General features: G+C 39.5%; 1 protein-coding gene across 1 annotated transcript in view; it reads right to left on the bottom strand.

The window, feature by feature from the left end:
• Nucleotides 1-22,085, bottom strand: part of C2H10orf90 (chromosome 2 C10orf90 homolog) — a 293,189-nt gene that overhangs the window by 5,580 nt on the left and 265,524 nt on the right. Inside the window, exon 8 of the mRNA XM_044659242.1 lies at nt 3,516-3,579. Within this exon, the coding sequence (XP_044515177.1) occupies nt 3,516-3,579 (64 nt within the window). The remainder of the gene's footprint in view (nt 1-3,515; nt 3,580-22,085) is intronic.

A 22,085-nucleotide genomic window follows, 5' to 3' on the forward strand; every position in this document is an offset into this window, starting at 1 on the left:
AAAAAAGAATCTCTCTCTCTCTCTCTCTCTCTCTCTCTCTCTCTCTCTCTCTCTCTCTCTCTCTCTCTCTCTCTCTCTCTCTCTCTCTCTCGCCTTCCTTGGTTCACCTTCTACTCGTCTGACTTCCCCAACTGACTCCTTCACTAACATAATCCTCTATGATCTTCCTTTCCCAATAATTCTGTCTTGGACCTTCTGTCTTCTTCCTACATTCTATCTATTCCTTGGGGATCTCCTCTACACCCAGAGGTCAAAATATCCTCCTTACACAGATGGCTCTCAAATCTCCATCACCAGCCTCTTCTCCTTAAGATCAAAAGCACTGAGAGCCTCCTTGGCACTTCCAAAAGGATGTCCTACAGCATGTCCGAAGCATAACTCCTCCTCTTCTTCTTAGAAGCAATACACGATGCTCTAAATAAGGATTTAAAGACAATAAAGCCCCTCGCAGTTTGGCTCCTGTCTACTTTTCAGGTTGGTTTCATGCCAGAACTTTCTCTCTGGGGCTCCGTTATTCTGACCTTACTCTAAAGGGGCCCGAGGACTGGCTGCCAGCAAAGATGGCGGCCCTTCTGGGTGGATGCCCCTTCATGCCCTCCACATTTCCAGATCAACTGGCCTCCCTGCTATTTCCTGAACTTGGCATTCTGCCTCTCGTCCCTAAATGATCACGCAGGCTCTTCCTCTCTCCTCACTTGCTTCATCAAGTTTTGGGTCATGGGACTTCCCATGTGAAACCTTTCTCCATCTCCTCAGTGGCCAGAGCTCTCCCTCCCTTCAAATCACCTGAGAATTCCTTATCTACGTGAGTGTCCGAGCTGTCTAGTCAAATGTAAACTCCTGGGGGGGGGGGCAGCCACGGCTTCCTTTCTCTCTCCATATCCCACGGACTCGGCCCAGTGCCTGGTACAGTTTAATAAGTGTTTGTTGGATTGAACTGAAAAATAACATCTGCCCTCCTGACGTGGCAGGTGTGTGCCACGTTCTTTGTAGCTCTTCGAGGGCTCCAGGAGCCGTCATGGCCGGCTTCGTCGACATCATGGGTGTTTCCGTGTTGCTTGCTGTGGTGCCGCTTGGCAAGTGGAAATGTTTCGAGCCTGATGGCCCACTGGAGGCGTGTGCCAGCTTGCAGCGGCTCAGACCGTTACCGGCACACGCAAGTTTATCCTCCCTCTCAGTTAATCACCCGCAGCCTCGCTGCGGATTATCGAATTTCACCAATTACCAAGTAAACAATTTAACTCGATCAAAATCAAAGGCGGCGCCTGGAAAGTGTGTTCACTTTTATTAATGCAGATCAGTGCACTATAGATTCGGGTAATTATTATAATTCCTCGTATCGCCGCCTATTTTGTCAGACTAATGAAATGTCAGCCAGGAGAGCTTTCCCGCCGGTGCTCCGTTATTCAGGCCTCGCTGTGCTGCAGCCCGAGCGCCAGGCGTGGGGAAAAAGCGTGGCAGATCGATCTGGGTGGATTCCTCAGGCCAGATTCCTGGGACCACAGGAAGCTTTTCCCAAGATGGTAAGTCAGCAAGTGAGCCCTGAATCTATCTGCTCCCCCAGCTTGGAGGGATGGAGCCAGACCTTGAGCTGAATGAGTCAAAGTAACTTGGCTCCCAGTGAACCAGACTTCTGGGCACACTCGGCAGCGAGGTGGTACAGGGGGTAGAATGTCGAACCTGGAGTTAGGAAGATGTGAGTTCAGATCCAGCTTCAGACTCTTCCTAGCTGGGCGACTCTAAGCAAGTCACTTCATTTTGTCTGTTTCAGTTTCTTCATCTGTAAAATGGGGAGATGATATCTATAAAGCACTTTGCAAACCTGAAGACACGAAATAAATGCTGCTGCTCTGATTACGCTTTTGGCCCTTCTATTTGCACCAAAATTCAGTTACTTTAAAGTATCGGGCTTTGGTTGATGTTAAAATCGGAAAGCAGCTGCCAATTGTTATTATGCCATCCGGGTATTGGTGGAAGGAGCCAGGGATGCCGATACTGGAGAAGAGAAGACTCAGCGGGAGCATGGCAGCTGCCTCCACGCGTCGGACAGGCTCTCTGTCCCACAGAAAGCAAAGGAGACCCGCGCTCTGTCCTCTGAAGTGGGAAGGAGAAGGATGCTCAGAGGTCGCAGGGGCAGAGAGACTCGATGTCAGGAGAAACCTTATCTAAAAGTAGACCAGGATGCACTTCCCATTACTGCAAGTCTTTAAGCCAATGCTGGCAGGCCATTGGTTAGCTCTGTAGCAGACAGGATTCCCTTTGCAGGTGAAGGAGCATCTCAATGGCTTCTTCTTCTTTTTTTTAATCCTCACCTTCCATCTTGGAATCGATACTGTGTATTGGTTCTGAGGCAGAAGTGTGGTGAAGGCTAGGCAATGGGGGTGAAGTGACTTGACCAGGGTCACCCAGCTAGGATATGTCTGAGTCCAGATTTGAACCCAGGACCTCCTGTCTCTGGGCCTGGCTCTCCATCCACTGAGCCACCCAGCTGTCCCCAGCTCAATGGCTTCTAACTAATTCAGGGCCAAACAGAAGCACACTGTGGTTCTCAAAACTCAGGTCTGTGGGAGGAGAAACACAGAAGAAAAACAACTGCTTGAACACATGGGCTGATGGGAATATTATTGGGGAGGTAGACACTAAACGATAACTCTAGTCCAATTATCAATAATATGGAATTAGGTCTTGATCAATGATATGTGTAAAACCCAGTGGAATTGTGGGATGGCTAGGGGGATTGGGGGAGAGGGAAAGAACATGAAATATGTAACTAGGAGAAAATATTCAAAATAAAAAAATAATTTAAAAAACCCTAAAAACTAAAAAAAAAAAAAAAAAAAAAAAAAAGCTCAGGTCTGACCATATCATTCTCCTGCCCAAGAAGCTTCTATAGCTCCCTAACGCTTTTAAGAGAAACACAAACTTTTCTGTTTGCTCATTAATGTCTGTCCCAAATCACTTTATATTGATTTTTCACTTGCTTATCTGGACACACATTATATCTTCCCTGTAGAGCGGAAGCTATTTTAGAGTAGGGGCTGTTTCATTTCTATCACCAAAGCCAGCCTCTGGACCATAGCAGGGGCTTAATATGCTAAATAAAACTTGGTGAACTGGATCCAATTGAATGTGAGTTGTGTCAAGAATTTCCCTGAGCCCAAGGAAGGGTTCCAAGTTACTCCAAGAACTGCCTCATCCTTCGGTTTTGCTTTAGAGCACCTTGGATCCCAGCCATGCTTCCCTCTGCTATGCCCAGGCTCAGGGCAGCTGGCGGCCACAGCCCTCACCCTCCTGGCTTGGCAACCTTGGAGGCAGCGCGGTACCATGTCCTCCTGCCTTCCAAGGCTGAGAAGAGAAAACTGGTCTTTGTTAGTGTCCCTCATCCATCTCCAAAGGATGCAGGTGTGTGGAACACATGGGTACCCTCTCTCGGAGGGCCATACGAAGTCCTGTGAGCAGAGCAGAGGCAGGACACGCTTAATACAGAAAGAATCTAAGCAGGAGTCGCTCGGTACCTCTTAGATCTCATATGCATCTCCTTCTCTGAAATGCATCTCTCCTTTGGCTTGAACAAGTTATCTGGAAATAAACACAAAATGAAGCACCAATTAATGCCATTAGGAACTTAATTATTCAGATGCTGACAGAAGCTTCTCACTAGGGGGCTACCCCGAGTTTCTCATTCTCTGTATAATCTGACCCATTGTCATGTAGACTGCTGGGAAGCCAAGAGGCTCGCCCACCAGCCTGAGGATGCCAAGGAGACCATCGCTCACATCTTTCCACAGAATGTTTCTTTTTTCTTTTTTTTTTTTAAACTCTTAACTTCTGTGTATTGGCTCCTTGGTGGAAGAGTGGTCAGGGTGGGCCATGAGGGTCAAGTGACTTGCCCAGGGTCCCACAGCTGGGAAGTGTCTGAGGCTGGATTTGAACTTAGGACCTCCCGTCTCTAGGCCTGACTCTCAATCCACTGAGCTACCCAGCTGCCCCCCAGAATGTTTCTTAATGCACCATAAAAGGGTAGAAAACATGAGACTCATTTGGGACTTGCTGTGGTGAGGGCCCAAACAGAGTAGAACATGAATTATAGTGTCAGAGGAGCTTGGGGGTCCCATTCAGGTTCTCTGCTATTCTGTAGGACTCACACCCTTAGGCAAGTCTCTCTGTTCTCAATTTCCTTCTCTGAGAACTGCAGGTGGAGTCTTGAGTCTAGAGAATCATTTGGAATGATGTGAGAAAGGTCACTAAAGTTGATTGGAAGTGCAGTAGGTTTCCTTGGACTGGGGAATGGCTAACCAAGTTAAATGTCCTCAATTTCACTGTTAGGGCTTCAGACATCTGAATGGCAAAACATCAGGAAAGAGTTGTCTGAAATTGTCTCTAAATTTAGTTGAAAAAAATTTAATATCAAATCCTGTCTCAGACACTTCCCAGCTGTGTGACCCTGGGCAAGTCACTTGACTCCCATTGCCCACCCTTACCACTCCTTCCACCTATGAGCACAGAACACAGAAGTTAAGGGTTAAAAAAAAAAAGAAAAAAATTTAATAAAATTAAATGTATTGCATGAAAGCCCTGAGATAACCCATATCAGACTATTTACTACCTTGGGGCAGGAGGGTGGGAACAGGATGGGAGGGAGAGAATCTGAACCGCAAGATGTCAGAAAACAATGACCAAAAATTGTTCCTCTGTGGAATTGGAAAAATAAAAATCAACATTCCTATCTTGTGAATAATAGCAAATATGAAAAATTCAGAAACGTGGGAAGACTGGAAGAGTAGAGCGACAGCAAGAAAACAGTATATATTGTGGTCTTAACAATGGGAATGGGGAAAATTATTAAAAAGAAGTAGAAATCTGTGTAATTCTAATGCCTCATCTTGGTCCCAGAGAACAGATTATGAGAAACCAACATCATTCCTCTTGTCAAAGACGCAGTGAACGCTGAGGGTGGTGCACTGTGCTCAGACACAGTGACCATTATGCTACTTTCTTTATATTTAATGGTCTTTCCTCATTATGAGAAAGGGTTCAATTCTAGGGGTGCTCAGTGGGAGGAAGAGGCTGCATACCGAAATGATTAAGACATGAAAACACAAAAAGCAGGTAATAAAACTCATTTAAAAATGTTAATGAGGCTTAGACTACGTAGTTTCTAAAACTATGATTCTCTTTATGTATAACGTAGGTTCTAGCTACAGAGACTCGACTCTAGATCCCTCCCCTTTCCGGTCTTCTTGGCTCTCTTGGAGCCACCGGATAGAGCTGAACAAGGTTCTTTTCTTAGGGTTGTTGTGAGAACCAAATGATATCGTGTAAAGAAAGTATTTTGTGAACCCTAAAACATTATGTAAACACTAATTATGATAGTGAAGACCTGCTGATGAAACCAGAGAAGGGGAAACTGGGGTGGAAGGAGACTAATTGAATTGCCCATTATCTGACAGATAATAAGTGACTAGAATGAGGACCTCCAACTCCCAAACTATGCCTACCTACCAACCTACCATACCCACCCACTCACCTACCTACCTACCTACCCAACCATCCATCCATTCATCCATCTATCTATCCATTCGCCTCTCCTCTGTCTATGAATGTGTGTATGTATCTATCTACATATCTATCATCTACTTATCCATCTGTCTGTGTATATATGTATGTGTGTATCTGTCTATCTGTCCATGTAAATAAGTATACATATGTATGTACCTACGTATCTATGTATCATCTGTCTATGTATATATAGGCACCTATCTGTCTATCCATCTACACAGCTATCATCTGTCTGTCTTTCTGTCTATATTGATCTATCTCTGTCTGTATCTATCATTTAAAATCTAGTAGGGATAATTATCTATTGCCATGCATCCATCTGTCTGTCCATCCATCTATTCGTCTCTCTGCCCATCTATATTGATCTATCTATATATCTTTCATTTACAATCTAGTTGGGATATTTATCCATCCACCCATCTATCCATCCATCTGTCTGTCCATTCATCTATATCTATTGTCTATCTGTTGCTTACAATCTAGTAGGGATGCTTCTCTCTCTCTTTCTCTTTCTCTTTCTCTCTCTAGTTAGATACAGATTTTGCACGCAGTAATGCCAAAATCTAACCCTGAAGACACTTATGAAGGGAGCATAATAACAAAGGCATTCCCCAAGAAATGGACTACCTGGGTGAACAGTAGTGAAAATGGCACTCTGGCTTGGTCCATATCAGGTAAGAAGAATTATTGCTAGTTGTACATGATCATTAGAACAGTTCTGAGCTCCTGGGACAGAAGCTTCCTGCAGAGAATGATATTCATCTGCCAAAATTGTGCTCAAGACAGGTATGACTATTTCCTCCAGAGCTAATATTAAAGTGAAACCCAAGGCAGGCAGGGTGGTCCCCGGGAGATAAAAGCCAACATGGAAAATTGCAATTGTGGAATTAGCATAATTTCAATTGAATTGTAAGCAGGTATCACTGGAAAAGCAGAAAATCTGATAGCCCATTCATGCTTTTGTTTTACTTTCAAGAGGGGAAAAAAAAAGTAAATATGAGACATTTCATTGTTGCATTGTTTTGTCTTCCCAAAATCTTGGTGGCCTGCTGAGTAGCAGGGTTCCAGTTGAAATTCTCTGTACCCAAGCCAACTTTTCTGAGAGGGTCTCTTAGCCCTTTATTAATTGTAACACAAATAGAGGAGCCTAGGGAGTTTTTGGGGTGGGGGTAGAAAGGGCTCTTCTTTCAGGACACCCCTCCCTACCCCTTGCAGGGACACAGTCCTTGAGAGGGTGTTTACTCTTTGGCAGCTGCTGAATCCCAGGCCCAAAAGTGATGTATGTGCAGAATTCCAAGCTGCCAGAGAAGACACAGGGGGTGTTCCTATTTCTCCCACAGAGGTTCTGCTTTAACACCAGTTACTCTATATTTGAACATACTTTGCAAACCACAGAACATCACAATAGAGGGGAAAAGTATGTTCCCAGGTTGAGAGATTATTTGGCATTCAGAGTGATAGAAAACATTTGTTATGGAGATGTGGGTTAAGATCCCTTCAGAAAAAATGATTTGTAATTAAATAATTCAACCCAACCCAATGCAATAATTCATTAAGTGCCTACAACTGTGCTTAGCCACTGTGGATACCAGCCAAAAGGAAAAGGAGTCCCCACCCTCAAGAAACTTACATTCAAAGCCAATATGTCAGCAAAGGAAAGTGATAAATGTTGGAGGGGATGTGGCAAAATTGGGACACTAATACACTGTTGGTAAAGTTGTGAATTGGTCCAACCATTCTGGATGGCAATTTGGAATTATGCCCAAAGGGCTTTAAAAGAATGCCTGCCCTTTGATTCAGCCATATCACTGCGGGTCTATACCCCAAAGAGATAATAAGGAAAAAAAACTTATACAAAAATATTATAGCTGCACTCTTTTGTGGTGGCAAAAAAATTGGAAAATGAGGGGATGTCCCTCAATTGGGGAATGGCTGAACACATTGTGGTATCTGTTGGTGATGGAATACTATTGCGCTCAAAGGAATAATGAACTGGAGGAATTCCATGTGAAATGGAACGACGTCCAGGAACTGATACAGAGTGAAATGAGCAGGACCAGGAGAAAATTGTACACAGAGATGGATACACTGTGGCACAATTGAATGTAACTGACTTTGCTACTAGCTGCAATGCAATGACCCAGGACAATCCCGAGGAACTTATGAGAAAGAATGTATCCACATCCAGAGAAAGAACTGTGGGAGCAGAAAGGCAGAAGGAAAACATATGATCAATCATGTTCAATGGGAACATGATATGGGTTGTTATCTCTAAATGGTCACCCTAGTGCAAACATAAATGAAAAGGAAATAGGTTTTGAACAATGATACATGGATAACCCAGTGGAATTGCTCATCAACTCCAGGAGGGAGGAGGGAAGAAAGGTGGGAAAAATCATGAATCACATAATCAAGGGAAAATATTCTAAATAAATAAATTTTTTAAAAAAGAAACTTACATTCAGCTAATTTACTGACAATTCAGCTCAATTCAGCTCAAATCAGCAAGAAAGCTGCTACTATGTGTTAGACATTATGCAAAGACAAGAATGAAGTAGTGCCTTCCCTCAAGGAGCTTACATTCCACTGAAGACTTAAAATCTCTTATAATCATTCTTAAAAGGTCTACCCATGAGGAAAAAACCAATGGGCCACATTATGTTCTATAAAAAGTACTTCCTCAAGTCTCAGTTTATTCTTCTGTAAGATGATAGGGTTGACCCATATGATTTCTGAGATCCCTTCCAGCTGTAGATCTATGATCTTATGAATGGAAGGCAGCTTTCTGAGATCTCTGGTCTAGGGTTTTTGGGGAGGTGATTTTCTTTAATATAGTATAAATTTCTTCCATCTGCAGGATAGACTTGGATTTAAATCTCCATTGAGATGCTTGCTGATTGGGCGATCCAGGACAAATACTTAATCAAAGTCTCAATTTCTTAAACTGTAAAATGGGGATGATTCTTATTTCACAAGTGTGTTATACAGAAAGCACTTTAGAAATCTTAAGGTATTATGGGTGACTCAGAGTTTTTTATATCCTCTAATCCCCCTTTTCCCAAAGTCTTAAAGGAAAAGGTTCTTTTATATAAGTACCCAGCGGTACCTTATATAAAAAACTGGTACTTATACCCAGTACCCATGGCACAGTGCCTGGCACATATTAACAAATGCTAATTGATTGACTAATGGGAATTCTATGTTTATGAATTAAAATAAATAAGGATGAATTTATGAATTAAAATGTATGAATTAAAATAACATCAAAAAGGATGACTTACAAGGGGGTAAGAATAAATCAATGGATTAATCACTCAACCTGTACTTATTAAGCACTTTTAGTATGCTAATCCCCGGGGATACAAAGAAAGCTAAAATAAGTCACTAACATGTTTTTGAAAGGAGATTCATATTCCCAAATTCAGTGATAAAGGAGAGAAGGAAGTGTGTTGCCAGGCTACACTTCCCCTTATTATTTCAGGCACCTGGATTCTCCTTTTCATAACAATAGTGGGGGAAAATTCCCAATTTTAGTTTTTCTGTAAAATCCATTTTTCTAGCATGACCTTGGTCTCCGGCCCACTACTACATGAAAAAGATCATCCCTCTCATTAATTCTGTTGGGCAAGACTTTCTTTATCTATGACCTATACTCTATAGCTCAATCCAAGGAACAAGCCAGGAGCCAGTGGCTCAGTGTCCCTCTGCCTGGCTGAGGGCACCAAGAAGAAAACAATGAGACTGAATCCATTAATGCAAAATGAATGAAGGTAATATGAATGAGAAGAAATGACTGAGAAACAGTGCAGGAGTTTGGACTCAGAAAGACCTGGATTCAAATTCTTTTTAGAACATTGACTAGTTGCGAGATGCTAAGCAAGTCACTTGAATCCTATGAGCTGTAGTTTCCTCATTCATAAAATCAGGATGCTAATAATAGCCTTATCTCATAGGGTTGATTCTGGGGTTCAAATGAGATGTCAGTAAATTAATCTATAAATGACTTGTATTATGATGACAGTAACAGAGGTTAAATTGAGAAGAGTACAGAGATATCCAGACACCAGCATACAAAGACCAGGGGTGGCACAAATGTTCAGTCCAATGTAGTAGACGATTGGCAGCAAATGGGAAGAGGGGTGATGGAAGACTGACTGTTCATCCTGTCTCCACTCTTGTACTTTGTCCTTCATTCCCCAATTGAACAAGGAATCTAAATGATGATCCAGTCTGCCTTGGATTTATTTATCAGTTCATCCCTGACCACCTCCTCTCCCTTACCTCTTGTCCATGCAATCTATTTCCAGCAATCATTCAAGCTTCACTGGTTCCCTGTTGCCTCTAAATCAATACAAATGCCTCTCTCTGACATTTGAAGTCATTGTCAGTCCTGATGACCCATTATTCTCCTTCCCATCCTGGCTGGACCATATTAGCTGCCTATATGGGACTCCTAGGGCAAGAGAGTTTATCTCAATTGTCTATACCTTTGCTTCATCAGATGACCCTGATCAAATCCATATCTGTCACTTTTTATCTGTATGGCCAAGGGCTCATCCTTTTTCCCTTTCTGGGCTCTTAACCTTTACATATGTGTCATAGAGCCCTTGGGTAGTCTGGTGAAGCTGTTCTCAGAGTAATGACTTTTTAAAAAACCCTTACCCTTCATCTTGGAATCAATACTGTGTATTGGTTCCAAAGCAGAAGATCAATAAGGGTTAGGCAATGGGGGTTAAGTGATTTGCCCAGGGTCACACAGGTAGGAAAACAAAATTTGAACTCAAGATCTCTTCTATCCAGATGTCTCTGTCCTCAGTCTCTAGGCTCTCTATCCACTAAACTCCCTACCTGCCCCAAGAATGTTTTAAAGTGTGTAAAATACATAGGATTACCAAGGAAACCAATTATATAGAAATAGAATTATTAATATTATTCACAGAAATCAGATTAAGAACCCTGATATTTTTTCCTCAACTACAAAATGAGGTATCTATCTAGGCCAGATGATCTTAAAAGAGGCAGATCTGGGGGTAGCTAGGTGACTTAGTGGATTGGGGGCCAGGCCTGGAGATGAGAGGTCTTGGGTTTAAATATGGCCTCAAACTCTTCCTAGCTGTGTGTCCCTGGGCAAGTCACTTAATCCCCATTGTCTAGCCTTACCTCTCTCTTCTGCCTTGGAACTAATATATGGTATTAATTCTAAGACAGAAGATAAGGATTTTAGAGGAGAAAAAAGGCAGAGCCACCAGGAATAAGAAAGTGGTAACCAAGTGCCTATCCTATTTCCTAGTGAGAATATTGTTGTGATTAGTTCTGGATATCTCAATGAATAAAGGACATTAATACACTGGACTATGCCAGAGGAAGGCAATCAGGAAACTGAAAAGTCTTGGGTCTATATTATATGAAGTTCAGAACTGGGAATTCTGAGCTTGGAGTAGAGAGAATTCAAGAGTAGAGAAGGGCAGGTGGGAGAATGGGATGGCTGTCTTCACATACATGATGGATGGACATGTGATGGAAGGTTTTGGATTATTCTCCTTGGCAGAACTGGCATCAATGTCCAATCATTCTGGAAGGCAATTTGGAATTGTGCCCAAAGGGCTTTAAAAGAATGCATGCCCTTTGATCCAGCAATAGTACTACTAAGTTTGTACCTCAAAGACATAATAAAAATTGTTTGTACAAAAATATTCATGGCATTACTCTTTGTGGTGGCAAAAAAATGGAAAATGAGGGGTGTCCCTCGATTGGGGAATGACTGAACAAATTGTGGTATCTGGTGGTGATGGAATACTATTATGTTGTAAGGAATGATGAATTGCTTGATGTCTGTATGAACTGGAAGAACTTCCTTGAACTGATGCAGAGTGAAAGGAGAAGAACCAGGAAATCATTGTACACAGTAACTGAAACATTGTGGCACAATCAAATGTAACTGACTTTGCTACTAGTAACAATGCAACGATCCAGGACAATCCTGAGGGACTTAGGAGAAAGAACGCTCTCCACATCCAGAGAAAGAACTGTGGGAGTGGAAATGCAGAAGAAAAATACATCATTTATCACTTGTTTACATGGGTACAGGATCTGGGGATCTGGTTTTAAAAGATTAGTCTATTACAAAAATGAATAATATGGAAATAGGTATCAAGTGATAATACATGTATAACGTAGTGGAATTGATTCTTAGATCTGGGAGGGGGGAGGGAAGAAGAGAGGGAGATAAAATGAATTACATAACCATGGAAAAATATTTTTAAAATAAAATAAGAGAATTAGCATCATTGAGTAGAAGGTAAGAGGCATATTTAAATACGAAGTCAGAAAAACCTTCCTAATAATTAGAGCTGTTCTTCAGCAGAAAGAGAGGTTTGGGGAAATAGATTGTTCTCATTTATTGGAACTCTTCAGGAGGAGGCTGGATGACCCTTTGTTGGTTAGATCGTCATTAAGCTCTGTGTAGACAAAATGATTCTAAAAGTTCCTTTCAACTCTAACATCCTGAGATCTCCAAAGTCCCTTCTAGCCCTAAATCTGTGATTCATCACCCAAAGGAGCAGAAAACAGGACACTCTTCATAGAAAAGCAGGCATCCTTGTGGATTTTCTTTTCCTAAAAAGAAAATCCCCAAGTGCTTGTGTACTCGAAGATCACCAGGCTGTTCATTAGGAGGATTTAAAAGCCCATAAACAGCTGGTGGCCTTGTCACTCTGGTAATTCCATCATGGTTTTCGAGATTTAAATCCAGTTTTGGGGGCATTGTTTCCATTTGGTTCTTCGCAGTGGGGTCTCTCATTTGCTCTGTATCGTCAACAACCAAGAAGTCTATTCTGCACTAATTAGCCCTCTTGAAATTAAATAGTGCACATCGGCCAGGACAAAGGCAAGGAACAGGCTGGGAGACAGCCTGCCTCTGAAGGACTCGTCATCAGCAAATGTTTTGCTGGGTAAACATTCTCATTTTGCCCAAATCACTTAGAGCACTTGGAGAAATCCTGAGCTCTCGGATGACAATGACAAATGATAAACAAGTCGTTCGAGAAGATGAGAAGGTAAAGGGAAGCTGTGCAGATGTCGGCATTTAGATGAAAATGATGCTGCCTGCCAATTATTTTCTTGACATACGCAGAGCACCTATGAGTTCGGTGCAACAACAACAGCCGCAGTGGGAGATTGGAAATTCTACCTCAAGCCTGGATGGATCTGACCTTCTCCAAAATCATTCTCTTCCGTGGGGGCAGGGGAATGACAAAGAGAATTCCAAAGAAAATGAGAGCTTTCCTATGGCACCGAAGACAAAGTGTTTGCCCTCTTGTAGAGTTTGTTTCATCTTTGTCTTTATATACCCTGATTCTAGAATATGAAAGGGTCTAACAAATGTTTGTTGATGGAGTGGCTGATTGGTGAAGGTGGAATAAATCATTCCCAGCCAGGAGAGATGAAACTTCTTGTATGCATGTCTATTCATGGTTTAGAACCACAGTGATATCTCTGTCGCAAATCTGAGAGCATTTCCAGCCACAGGCTCATAGATGTAGAGTTGAAAGGGAAGGCAGAGTTAGGTCTAGGCCAGTGATTCCCAAAGTGGGTGCTACTGCCCCCTGGTGGGTGCTGCAGCGATCCAGGGGCACAGTGATGGCCACACTTTTTTTGTATTACATTCTATTCTGAGTTCAATAAATAGTTTCATAATTTCCAGGGCACTAAGTAATAATATTTTTTTCTAGAAAGGGGGTGGTAGGCCAAAAAAGTTTGGGAACCCCTGCTGCTCTAGACTGATCATTTCCCAGAAGTAGAAACTGAGACCCCCCAAGGTCCTACAAGTAGTAAATGACTGAGGTGGTATTAAATCAAAGGCTGTAGATTTCAAGTCTGTTCCCCTCACCCTGTCCAACTGCACTATGAGTTTAGCTTACTAAAAATAATAATGCCAATGATATTAATAACTTGCATTATCAAGTGATTTTAAAATTCACAAGGCAGTATATTATCCGCATGATCTCATTTGCTCCTCTCGATATCTCTAGGAAGTAAGTGCTATTTTATTGTTTTACATATGAGGAAACTGAGGCTCAAAGACATTAAGTACCCAGAGTCATACAGTTCATAAAGGTCAGGGTTGGCATTTGAACCCAGCATCTTCTAAACCCTAAGTTTAATAGTCTTTCCAGCACATATCATTGCCTTATAGTGTTCATTGGATTGAAATGAGAATGTAACATATGAGAGAATCAAGGGATGAAGTGGGAGATGGGAGGTGAGAAAGCAGAAAAGACTAAGTTCTTTGAGCCATGTGCCAAAAGAATGGTATGTTCAGGAGCCTGAGGATTCCTCTAGAGACAGGTGCCCTAGAACTATGCTAAAAACAACAATAATCAATACTGATTATACAAGAAAATGGTGGAAAGTACAGATTCGTTAAAATTGAGCATCTATTATATAACTAGAAAGATATAATCAGGCGGCTACAACAAATGATAAAACAAATCTTGCCAAAGCAGGTGACAAATGTCTGTACCGTAGAGAGAAATTTCAAAATGCCTTTAGGCTTCAGTGAATATACTGGGACTAGATATCCTTATAGACAGACCTATTAGCCAAAGCCTCCAGACAAAAGAGTGATCCATACAATTTTAAGGACTATATTTGGAATTGATGTCATCATACAATCTACTCACAATCGCTGAGATACACAGAGTGAAAAGCTTTCAAAAGAGTAGGAAAAAACCCAACACCACAAGGGAAAAGGAAAACCCATCTTCATCAGTAGATATGGACCAAGGATGCTCTGAGCAAGTCGATAGGGAATGATCTTAAAGCCAGTTACTCTTATTCAATTATAAAAAACAGTCATCTCACCCCCCTGTACGATAGTCTATAGAATTAAATAGAGTTGGGTTCAAGGCATGAACTGAGCATGAAAGTATTAAAGATGTATTCGAAAGCTGACTCTCATGAGCAATGTGCTCATGTACCAGTCGTCTCCATCCTTGTAATAAAGTGGAATTCTAATCTTATGGTATTCTGACCATTCCTCAAGCCTACAGTCCGAAGGTCAAATGCACCTCTGGGCTGGGTGATGACTTCTTAGCCTCCTCACCTCTTTGATCTTGTGGTTCTTAAGCGAGCGAATGTTAAATTCTCTACCATGTCACATGTTCATTAACTACCTCCCATTCCCCATTCCTTGCATCGGCAATAAAAACTGGGTTCACGTGTGGCTCTCTCTCAATGCCATCAGAGCAGCAACACCGACTGAATCCCATGCTGTCGAACCCTTTGTCTGTGTCTTTCTTCTCTCCTTATGTTCTTTCTCCCTTAGTCTTTAAACCCTTCCACCTATATTTCCTCAGGCCCCAGACTCCCTTTCAGGAGAGAATATTGTTCAGCTGCTGGACAGCCACAAGTAGAAAAGATTAAGACCAAGATAGCCACTCATTCCAGTACTTTTCCTCTATGAACTCCCTCAGAAAACTTGAGAAATAAGAGAGAGCAGTGATGAGAATGGTGAGGATGGTGAAGATGGTGATGATACTGAGGAATAACAACAGAGACGTGGTGTTTTAAGATTTTCAGTTACATGGGGGCAGCCGGGTGGCTCAGTGGATTGAGAGTCAGGCCTAGAGACGGGAGGTCCTAGGTTCAAATCCGGCCTTAGACACTTCCCAGCTGTGTGACCCTGGGCAAGTCACTTGACCCCCCATTGTCCACCCTGACCACTCTTCCACCTAAGAGCCAATACACAGAAGTTAAGGGTTTTAAAAAAAAGATTTTCAGTTACATGACACACATCATCTTACTCAATTCTCATGAGAGTCTTTTTGAGGAAGTCATGAAAATATCCACAATTTGCAGATGCAGAAATTAAGATTCAAAGACATCACATGACTTATTAAAGGTAATATAGTTAATGACTGTATTATGTATATATATGTATATACATATACATATTCATGTATTCACCTGGGCTCAGACATTCTTACTCAAAATTAATTCTTATTTTCATTAAATTATAGTGGCCTCACCAATTATTCTTTATTCTCCATTGTGAGAGGTTGCCTTTAGGTTTTGCTTGCTTCCTCCTCATAAAAACAATAAATGTGTCCATAAAATAATGAAAATGGCAAGAAGAGCATAAAAAATTTCCAATAGGTTTACTTCTAACAGAAATTAAAAAAATAAAAATAAACAAACAGAAGATTGTGTTCCTGGTTAACAAAAAAGAGATAAGCACAAAGACTCCAATTACTGAGGGAAAGACTGACAAAAATGACTGAAAAAATTGAATAGGAGAATGGCAGAAACTATATTTAGACCAATACTTCAATACTTCACACCATATACCAAGATAAGACCTTCCCCCCCAACCCTGAATATGCCCTGGATATGAAAGGTCATCATAAACAAGTTAAAAGAAGTGAGGAAGAAATTGCTTTTCAAATTTATGGGATAGGAAAGAGTTTTACTTGAGAAGAAAAGAGAAGGAGCATACAAAATAAAATAGACAGTTTTAATATACACAAACTAAGAATTTTTTGCATAAAAAAGATTTCTGGAATTAAAAGGAAGACAAGAAAAAATCTTTGCAGCAAATTTCTCTAAAAAAAATAGTAGTAGTATTAGTGGTAGTAGTAGTAGTAATACCTATGGTAGTACCTGACATTTATATAGTACATTAAGGTTTAACAAGGGCTTTACAAATATTGTTTCACTTTATCCTCACAATAGCCCTAGGAGGTAGGGGTTATTTTTATTCCTATTTTATAGATGAGGAAACTGAGGCAGGTAGAAATTAAGTCACTTGCGCAGGATCACATAATTAAGTTTCTGAGGTAACATTTAAACTCAGGTCTTCTGGACTCTAGGCACAGTGCTCTATCCAGTATGCCATCTAGCTGCTTCTATAATGATATAGATGATGAAGGTCCCTGGTGCCCTAAGATCTATCTATCTATCTATCTATCTATCTATCTATCTATCTATCTATCTAATATTTAAAATATATACATTTATGTATGTATATATACATATTTATGTGCTTAAATACATATACATTTATATGCATATTCATTTACATGGAATTTTTTCAAATTTAAAAGTCCAAGGGTCAATTCATAAATGGCCAAAAGATGTGAATAGTTAGTTTTCAAAGAAAGAAATTCAGGTTATTAACAATCATATATTAAAAACCAAAAAAACTTCTAAATAACTAATAATAAGAGAAATGCAAATAAGGAAACTTTGAAGCTCCTTATCATATTCATCAGATGAGCAAAAATGACAAAAGAGGTAAATGCTGATTACTGAAATGGGGGTGGGAAAACAGGTAAGCAATTGCATTATTGGTGGAGTTGTTTTTTAGTTCAGCCATTCTGGAAAACAATTTGGAACTATCCCTTCAAAACATTTTTAAACATCATTTAAACATATCCTTTGTTCTGGCAATATCTCTACAGGTCTATACTACTATTCCTATACTTTCTAGTGTTTTCAATAGGAATGGGTGTTGTATTTTGTCAAAGGCTTTTTCTGCATCTATTGAGATAATCATATCTTTGATTATTGATATGGTTAATTATATGGATGGTTTTCCTAATATTAAAATAGCCTTGCATTCCTGGTATAAATTCCACCTAATCATAGTAGATAATAATCCTTGTGATAATTTGCTACAATCTTTTTGCTAGTATTTTATTTAAGATTTTTGCATCTATGTTCATTAAGAAGATTGGTCTGTAGTTTTTCTTTCTCTGTTTTTGGTCTGTCTGGCTTTGGAATCAATACCATATTTGCGTCATAAAAGGAATTTGGTAAGACTCCTTTGCTTATTTTGTCAAATAATTTGTATAGTATTTGTATTAGTTGTTCTTTAAATGTTTGATAGAATTCACTTGTGAATCCATCTGGTCCTGGGGATTTTTTTCTTAGAGAGTTCTTTGATGGCTTGTTCAATTTCTTTTTCTGAAATAGGATTATTTAAGTATTTTATTTCCTCTTTTGTTAATCTAGGCAATTTATATTTTTGTAAATATTCACTTATTTCACCTAGAATGTCATATTTATTGCCATATAATTACCTTAATTTCCTCTTCTTTAGAGGCAAGATCATTCTTTTCATCTTTCATACTGTTACTGCATTTGCTTACAATATTTCTATGCCCTAGTACATGGCTGATCTTTGTATAGTTATCATGTACTGCTGAGAAGAAGGTATATTCCTTTTTATTCCTATTCAGTTTTCTCCAGATATCTGTTAATTCTAATTTTTCTAGCATTTAATTCATTTCCCTTACTTTCTTATTTATTTTTTGCTTTAATATGGTTTTTGGTTTATTTAGTTCTGAAAGGGAAGTTTGAGATCCCCTGCTAATACGATCTTGCTATGTATTTCCTCCTTGAGCTCTTTTAATTTTTCCTTTAGAAATCTGTATGTTATACCATTTGGTGCATAAATGTTTAGTAATGATATTGCTACATTTTTATAGTACCCTTTAACATAATGTAATTTCCTTCTTTATCTCTTTTAATCAGATCAGTTTCTACTTTAGCTTTGTCTGGTATCATGATTGCTACTCCTTTTTTAACTTTAGATGATGCATACTAAATTCTGCTCCAGCATTTTACCTTAAATATGTGTGAGTCACCCTGACTCAAAGTATTTCTTGTAAACAACATATAGCAGGATTCTGGTTTTTAATTCACTCTGCTATCCACTTCTGTTTAATGGGTGAGTTCATCCCATTCATATTCAGCATTAGGATTATTGTGCATTGCCCTCTATCATATTATCCCTTTTTAATCCTGCTCTATTCCCTTTCTCTCTGTTCTTCCTTGCCCCTTGCTTTTTTGTCACCCCTTCACTTCCCCTTCTCTTCCATTACCTCTATCTTCCCTTGCCTTATTCACCTTCTACTTTTCTATGAAGTAAGATAAAATTCTATACTCCACTGAGTATGCTTCTTTTACCCTCTCTGAGCCCTTTCCAATGAGAATAAAGTTTAAGCATTACCCATCACCACCCTTATTCTCCCCCTCTCTATAATGATTTTTCATGCCTCTTTATGTTATATAATTTATCCCATTCTATCTCTCTCTTCCCTTTTCTCATGGTGCAACCTCTCAGCCTTTGATTATTTTTACATATCATTCATATACATACATATCATTCCATATCATTGCATTTACATATACATCATATCATCTTAATCAGCTTTACTTCTCCACCCCCTTTCTGGGTAAATTCCTTCTATCTTCTCTACTATTAAGAGTAATTTTTGAGAATTACAGAAATCTTCCTTCCATGTATACATATAAACATTTTGACCTTAATGAGTCCCTTAAATTTTCTCTTTCTTATTTACCTTTTGGGGCTTCTCTTGTGTCTCATATTTTGGACTTCAAATTTTTTGTTTAGGTCTGCCTTATTCCTCAGGAATGCTTGGAAATCTTCTCTTCTCTTATTGAATGCCCATTCCCCCCCCCCCCCGAAAGAATATACTCAGTTTTGGTGGATAGTTGACTCTAGGTTGTAAACTCAAATCTTTTGCTTTCCTGAATATCATATTCCATGTCTTTTGATCCTTTAATGTAGGCCTCTATGTCCTGTGTGATCCTGATTGTAGCTCACTAGTATTTGAATGGTTTCTTTCTTGGCTGCATGAAGTATTTTTCCTTGTCTTGGTGGCTCTTGAATTTAGCTATTATATTCCTGGAAGTTGTCATTTGAGGATTTCTATCTGGCGGGAATCTGTGAATTCTTTCAATTTCAATTTTATTTTCTTGTTTGAGGATCTCTGGACAGTTATCTTTGATAATTTCTTGTAATATGATATTCAAGGATTTTTCTTGATCATGGGCTTTCAGGTAGTCCAATAATTCTCATATTGTCTCTCCTAGATCTATTTTCTAGGTCAGTGTTTTTTTTTCAATAAGATATTTCATGTTTCCCTCTACTTTTTCATTCCTTTTCTTCTGCTTTATTGGTTCTTGATTTCTCATGAAATCATTAGTTTTTAAGATGGTCAATTCTGATTTTTAGGACATGATTTTCCTTTTTCAGTTTTTGGTTTCCCTTTTTCATTTGGCCTATTTTTTACTGCATCACTTTCCTTTCTCCTTGCATCACTTTAATTTCTCTTTTCCACTTTTCTTCTGCCTTTTTTAATCGGTTTTTGAAGTCCTTTTTAGTTCTTCCAGAATCTGTATCAAATTCATATTTTTCTTTTGGATTTTGGGTATGTTTCCTTTGGTTTCACTGTCCCCTTCTTTGTCTGTACCTTGCTCTTTGTGTTCATAAAAATTCTTTAGAGTTAGGTGCTTTTTTTGTTTGCTCATGTTTCCTATCTAATTATAGGTAGGCTTTAGGGGATGATGTAATGGTCTGAGGGCTGAGAGCTCTGAGAGCCCTCTCTTGCTGCTGACTCAATTGACCCTTGTGATGCTGATAGCTTAAAGACTTGCCTCAGGCTCAGCTGTAAGCTTTTGATCTTACTCTGATCTTGATCTGGTCAGGGACTGATCAGATTCTAGCCCCAGGCTTAGTCTCAAGTTTTTGGTCTCATTGTGTACTTGATCCAATCAGGCACACTCATGAGCTGTCTTGGAACTCTGCTTTAGGCAAAAAGATCTTACTTAGTACTATCATCCACCCCAAAGTGTGAATTAAGTCCTTGTCCCAAATCCAGACTAGAATTCCCTGGGATGGGGGCTCCAGACTTCTCCACAAGTTTGAAATTTCAAGGGGTATGGGTTGGCTTTTACTTCTATTTGCTCAGGCAGGGTCTCAGAGTCTGGATGTTGACTCAGGCTTAGGTTCCTGAAACTTGGACAGTAGATGTGGGGTGGGGGTGTGTGTGTCTCATTCTTGGCTTGCTCTTCCCTCCTTGCTACAGTTTCTTGCTGGGTCTGCTGCTCTCCTCTCATTCTAGTGCTCCAGATGTTCATTGCATACCTCTTAGGTTTTTCTTTTCTTGAAAGTTGTTTCACTGTCTCCTTGTTGGTTCTTTCACTCCTGTATTCATTTTATGGCAATATATTAATCATGGTTCAGAGAGGATTCTCATGGTGGCACAGAGCTGCTAAGGATTACTCTGCCATTTTGACTCCACCCCCAGAAGAGGACAGAACCAATAAATAGTACTGATTCAATGATGGAAGGTAGAAGGATTGGTTTTGCTTATGTTTTTTTAATTTTCAGCAGCTCTTCTTTTTTGGTTTGGTAGTTCATAATTGGCAATTAAGTGACCATCCTTCTTTTGGAAAATAGCTAAACAAATTATGGCATATGAATAGAATTAAATATTGTGCCATAAGAAATGACAAAATGGACAACTTCAGAGGAGAAGGGAAAGACCTCCATGAAATTATGAAGAGTCAAGTAAGGAGAATTGGGGAAACAGTTTACACAATGACAACATTATAGAGAAAAAAACACTGAAACAATTTAGACTTTTATCAGTGTAATGATAAACCATAAATCTAGGAGCCTGAAGATGAAAGAGAATAAAATAAAAGTAAGCTCAGTGAATTTTGGTGAGAGCCTGGAAATGAGAAACAGGAAGAGCCTGGGAGAAGACTCATTAAATTAATGTAAACAAAACAAATCACAGACACTAAGTACTATCTTAAAAGATTAAAAAAAATCAATACAAATGAATTAAATGGAGGAAAACAGAAACTTGATAATTCTAACTTTATATGTGAATGAATTAAATTCTTTAATAAAACAAGAGAATGGCTAAATGAATGAAAAAACTCAACATTTTTACATGTAAAATTCACATTTAAAAAAAGGAAAAAAGAAAATATTGTGATAGAAGAAAATTGATTATGTTTCATGAGCTTACCTCAAAGTAGCATTCACAAGAATGATTTCAATTAAAGTAATAATAAAAAATTAATGGTTGCAAGTGCCATAAAAAGGAAAACTATACTATACATAAAGGTACCATAGACAATGAAACTATCATCATGAAATTTTATATAAATACCTAATGATAAGAGTGCCCAGGGTTGTAAAGGATAAGCCAGCTGAACTGCTAAAAGACATTGATAGCAACATACTAATTGTAGAAAACATCAACATTTCTCTTTCAAAACTGTATACATCAAAAACAAACAAGATGACAGGGGCAGCTGGGTGGCTCAGTGGATTAAGAACCAGGCCTAGAGACAGAGGTCCTAGGTTCAAATCTGGCCTCAGACATTTCCTAGCTGTGTGACCCTGGACAAGTCACTTAACCCCACCCCCCGATTGCCTAGCCCTTACCACTCTTCTGCCTTGGAGCCAATATACAGTATTGATCCTAAGATGGAAGGTAAGGGTTTTAAAAATAAAAAAAAATAAACAAGATGAAGATGAAAATCTATAATGACGTCCTAAATAACTGGAGAATCAAAAACAAACTCAGAATAACAATAAATGGGCAGTTAAAGCCTATTTCAGGAGAGAATATGACAGAAAACAAATATCAAAATAGAAAAAGGTTAACAATTGAGCATGACATGTTAAAAACTAGAAAACC

This window comes from Gracilinanus agilis, chromosome 2 (assembly GCF_016433145.1).
Source record: "Gracilinanus agilis isolate LMUSP501 chromosome 2, AgileGrace, whole genome shotgun sequence".
Taxonomy (NCBI): Eukaryota; Metazoa; Chordata; class Mammalia; order Didelphimorphia; family Didelphidae; genus Gracilinanus; species Gracilinanus agilis.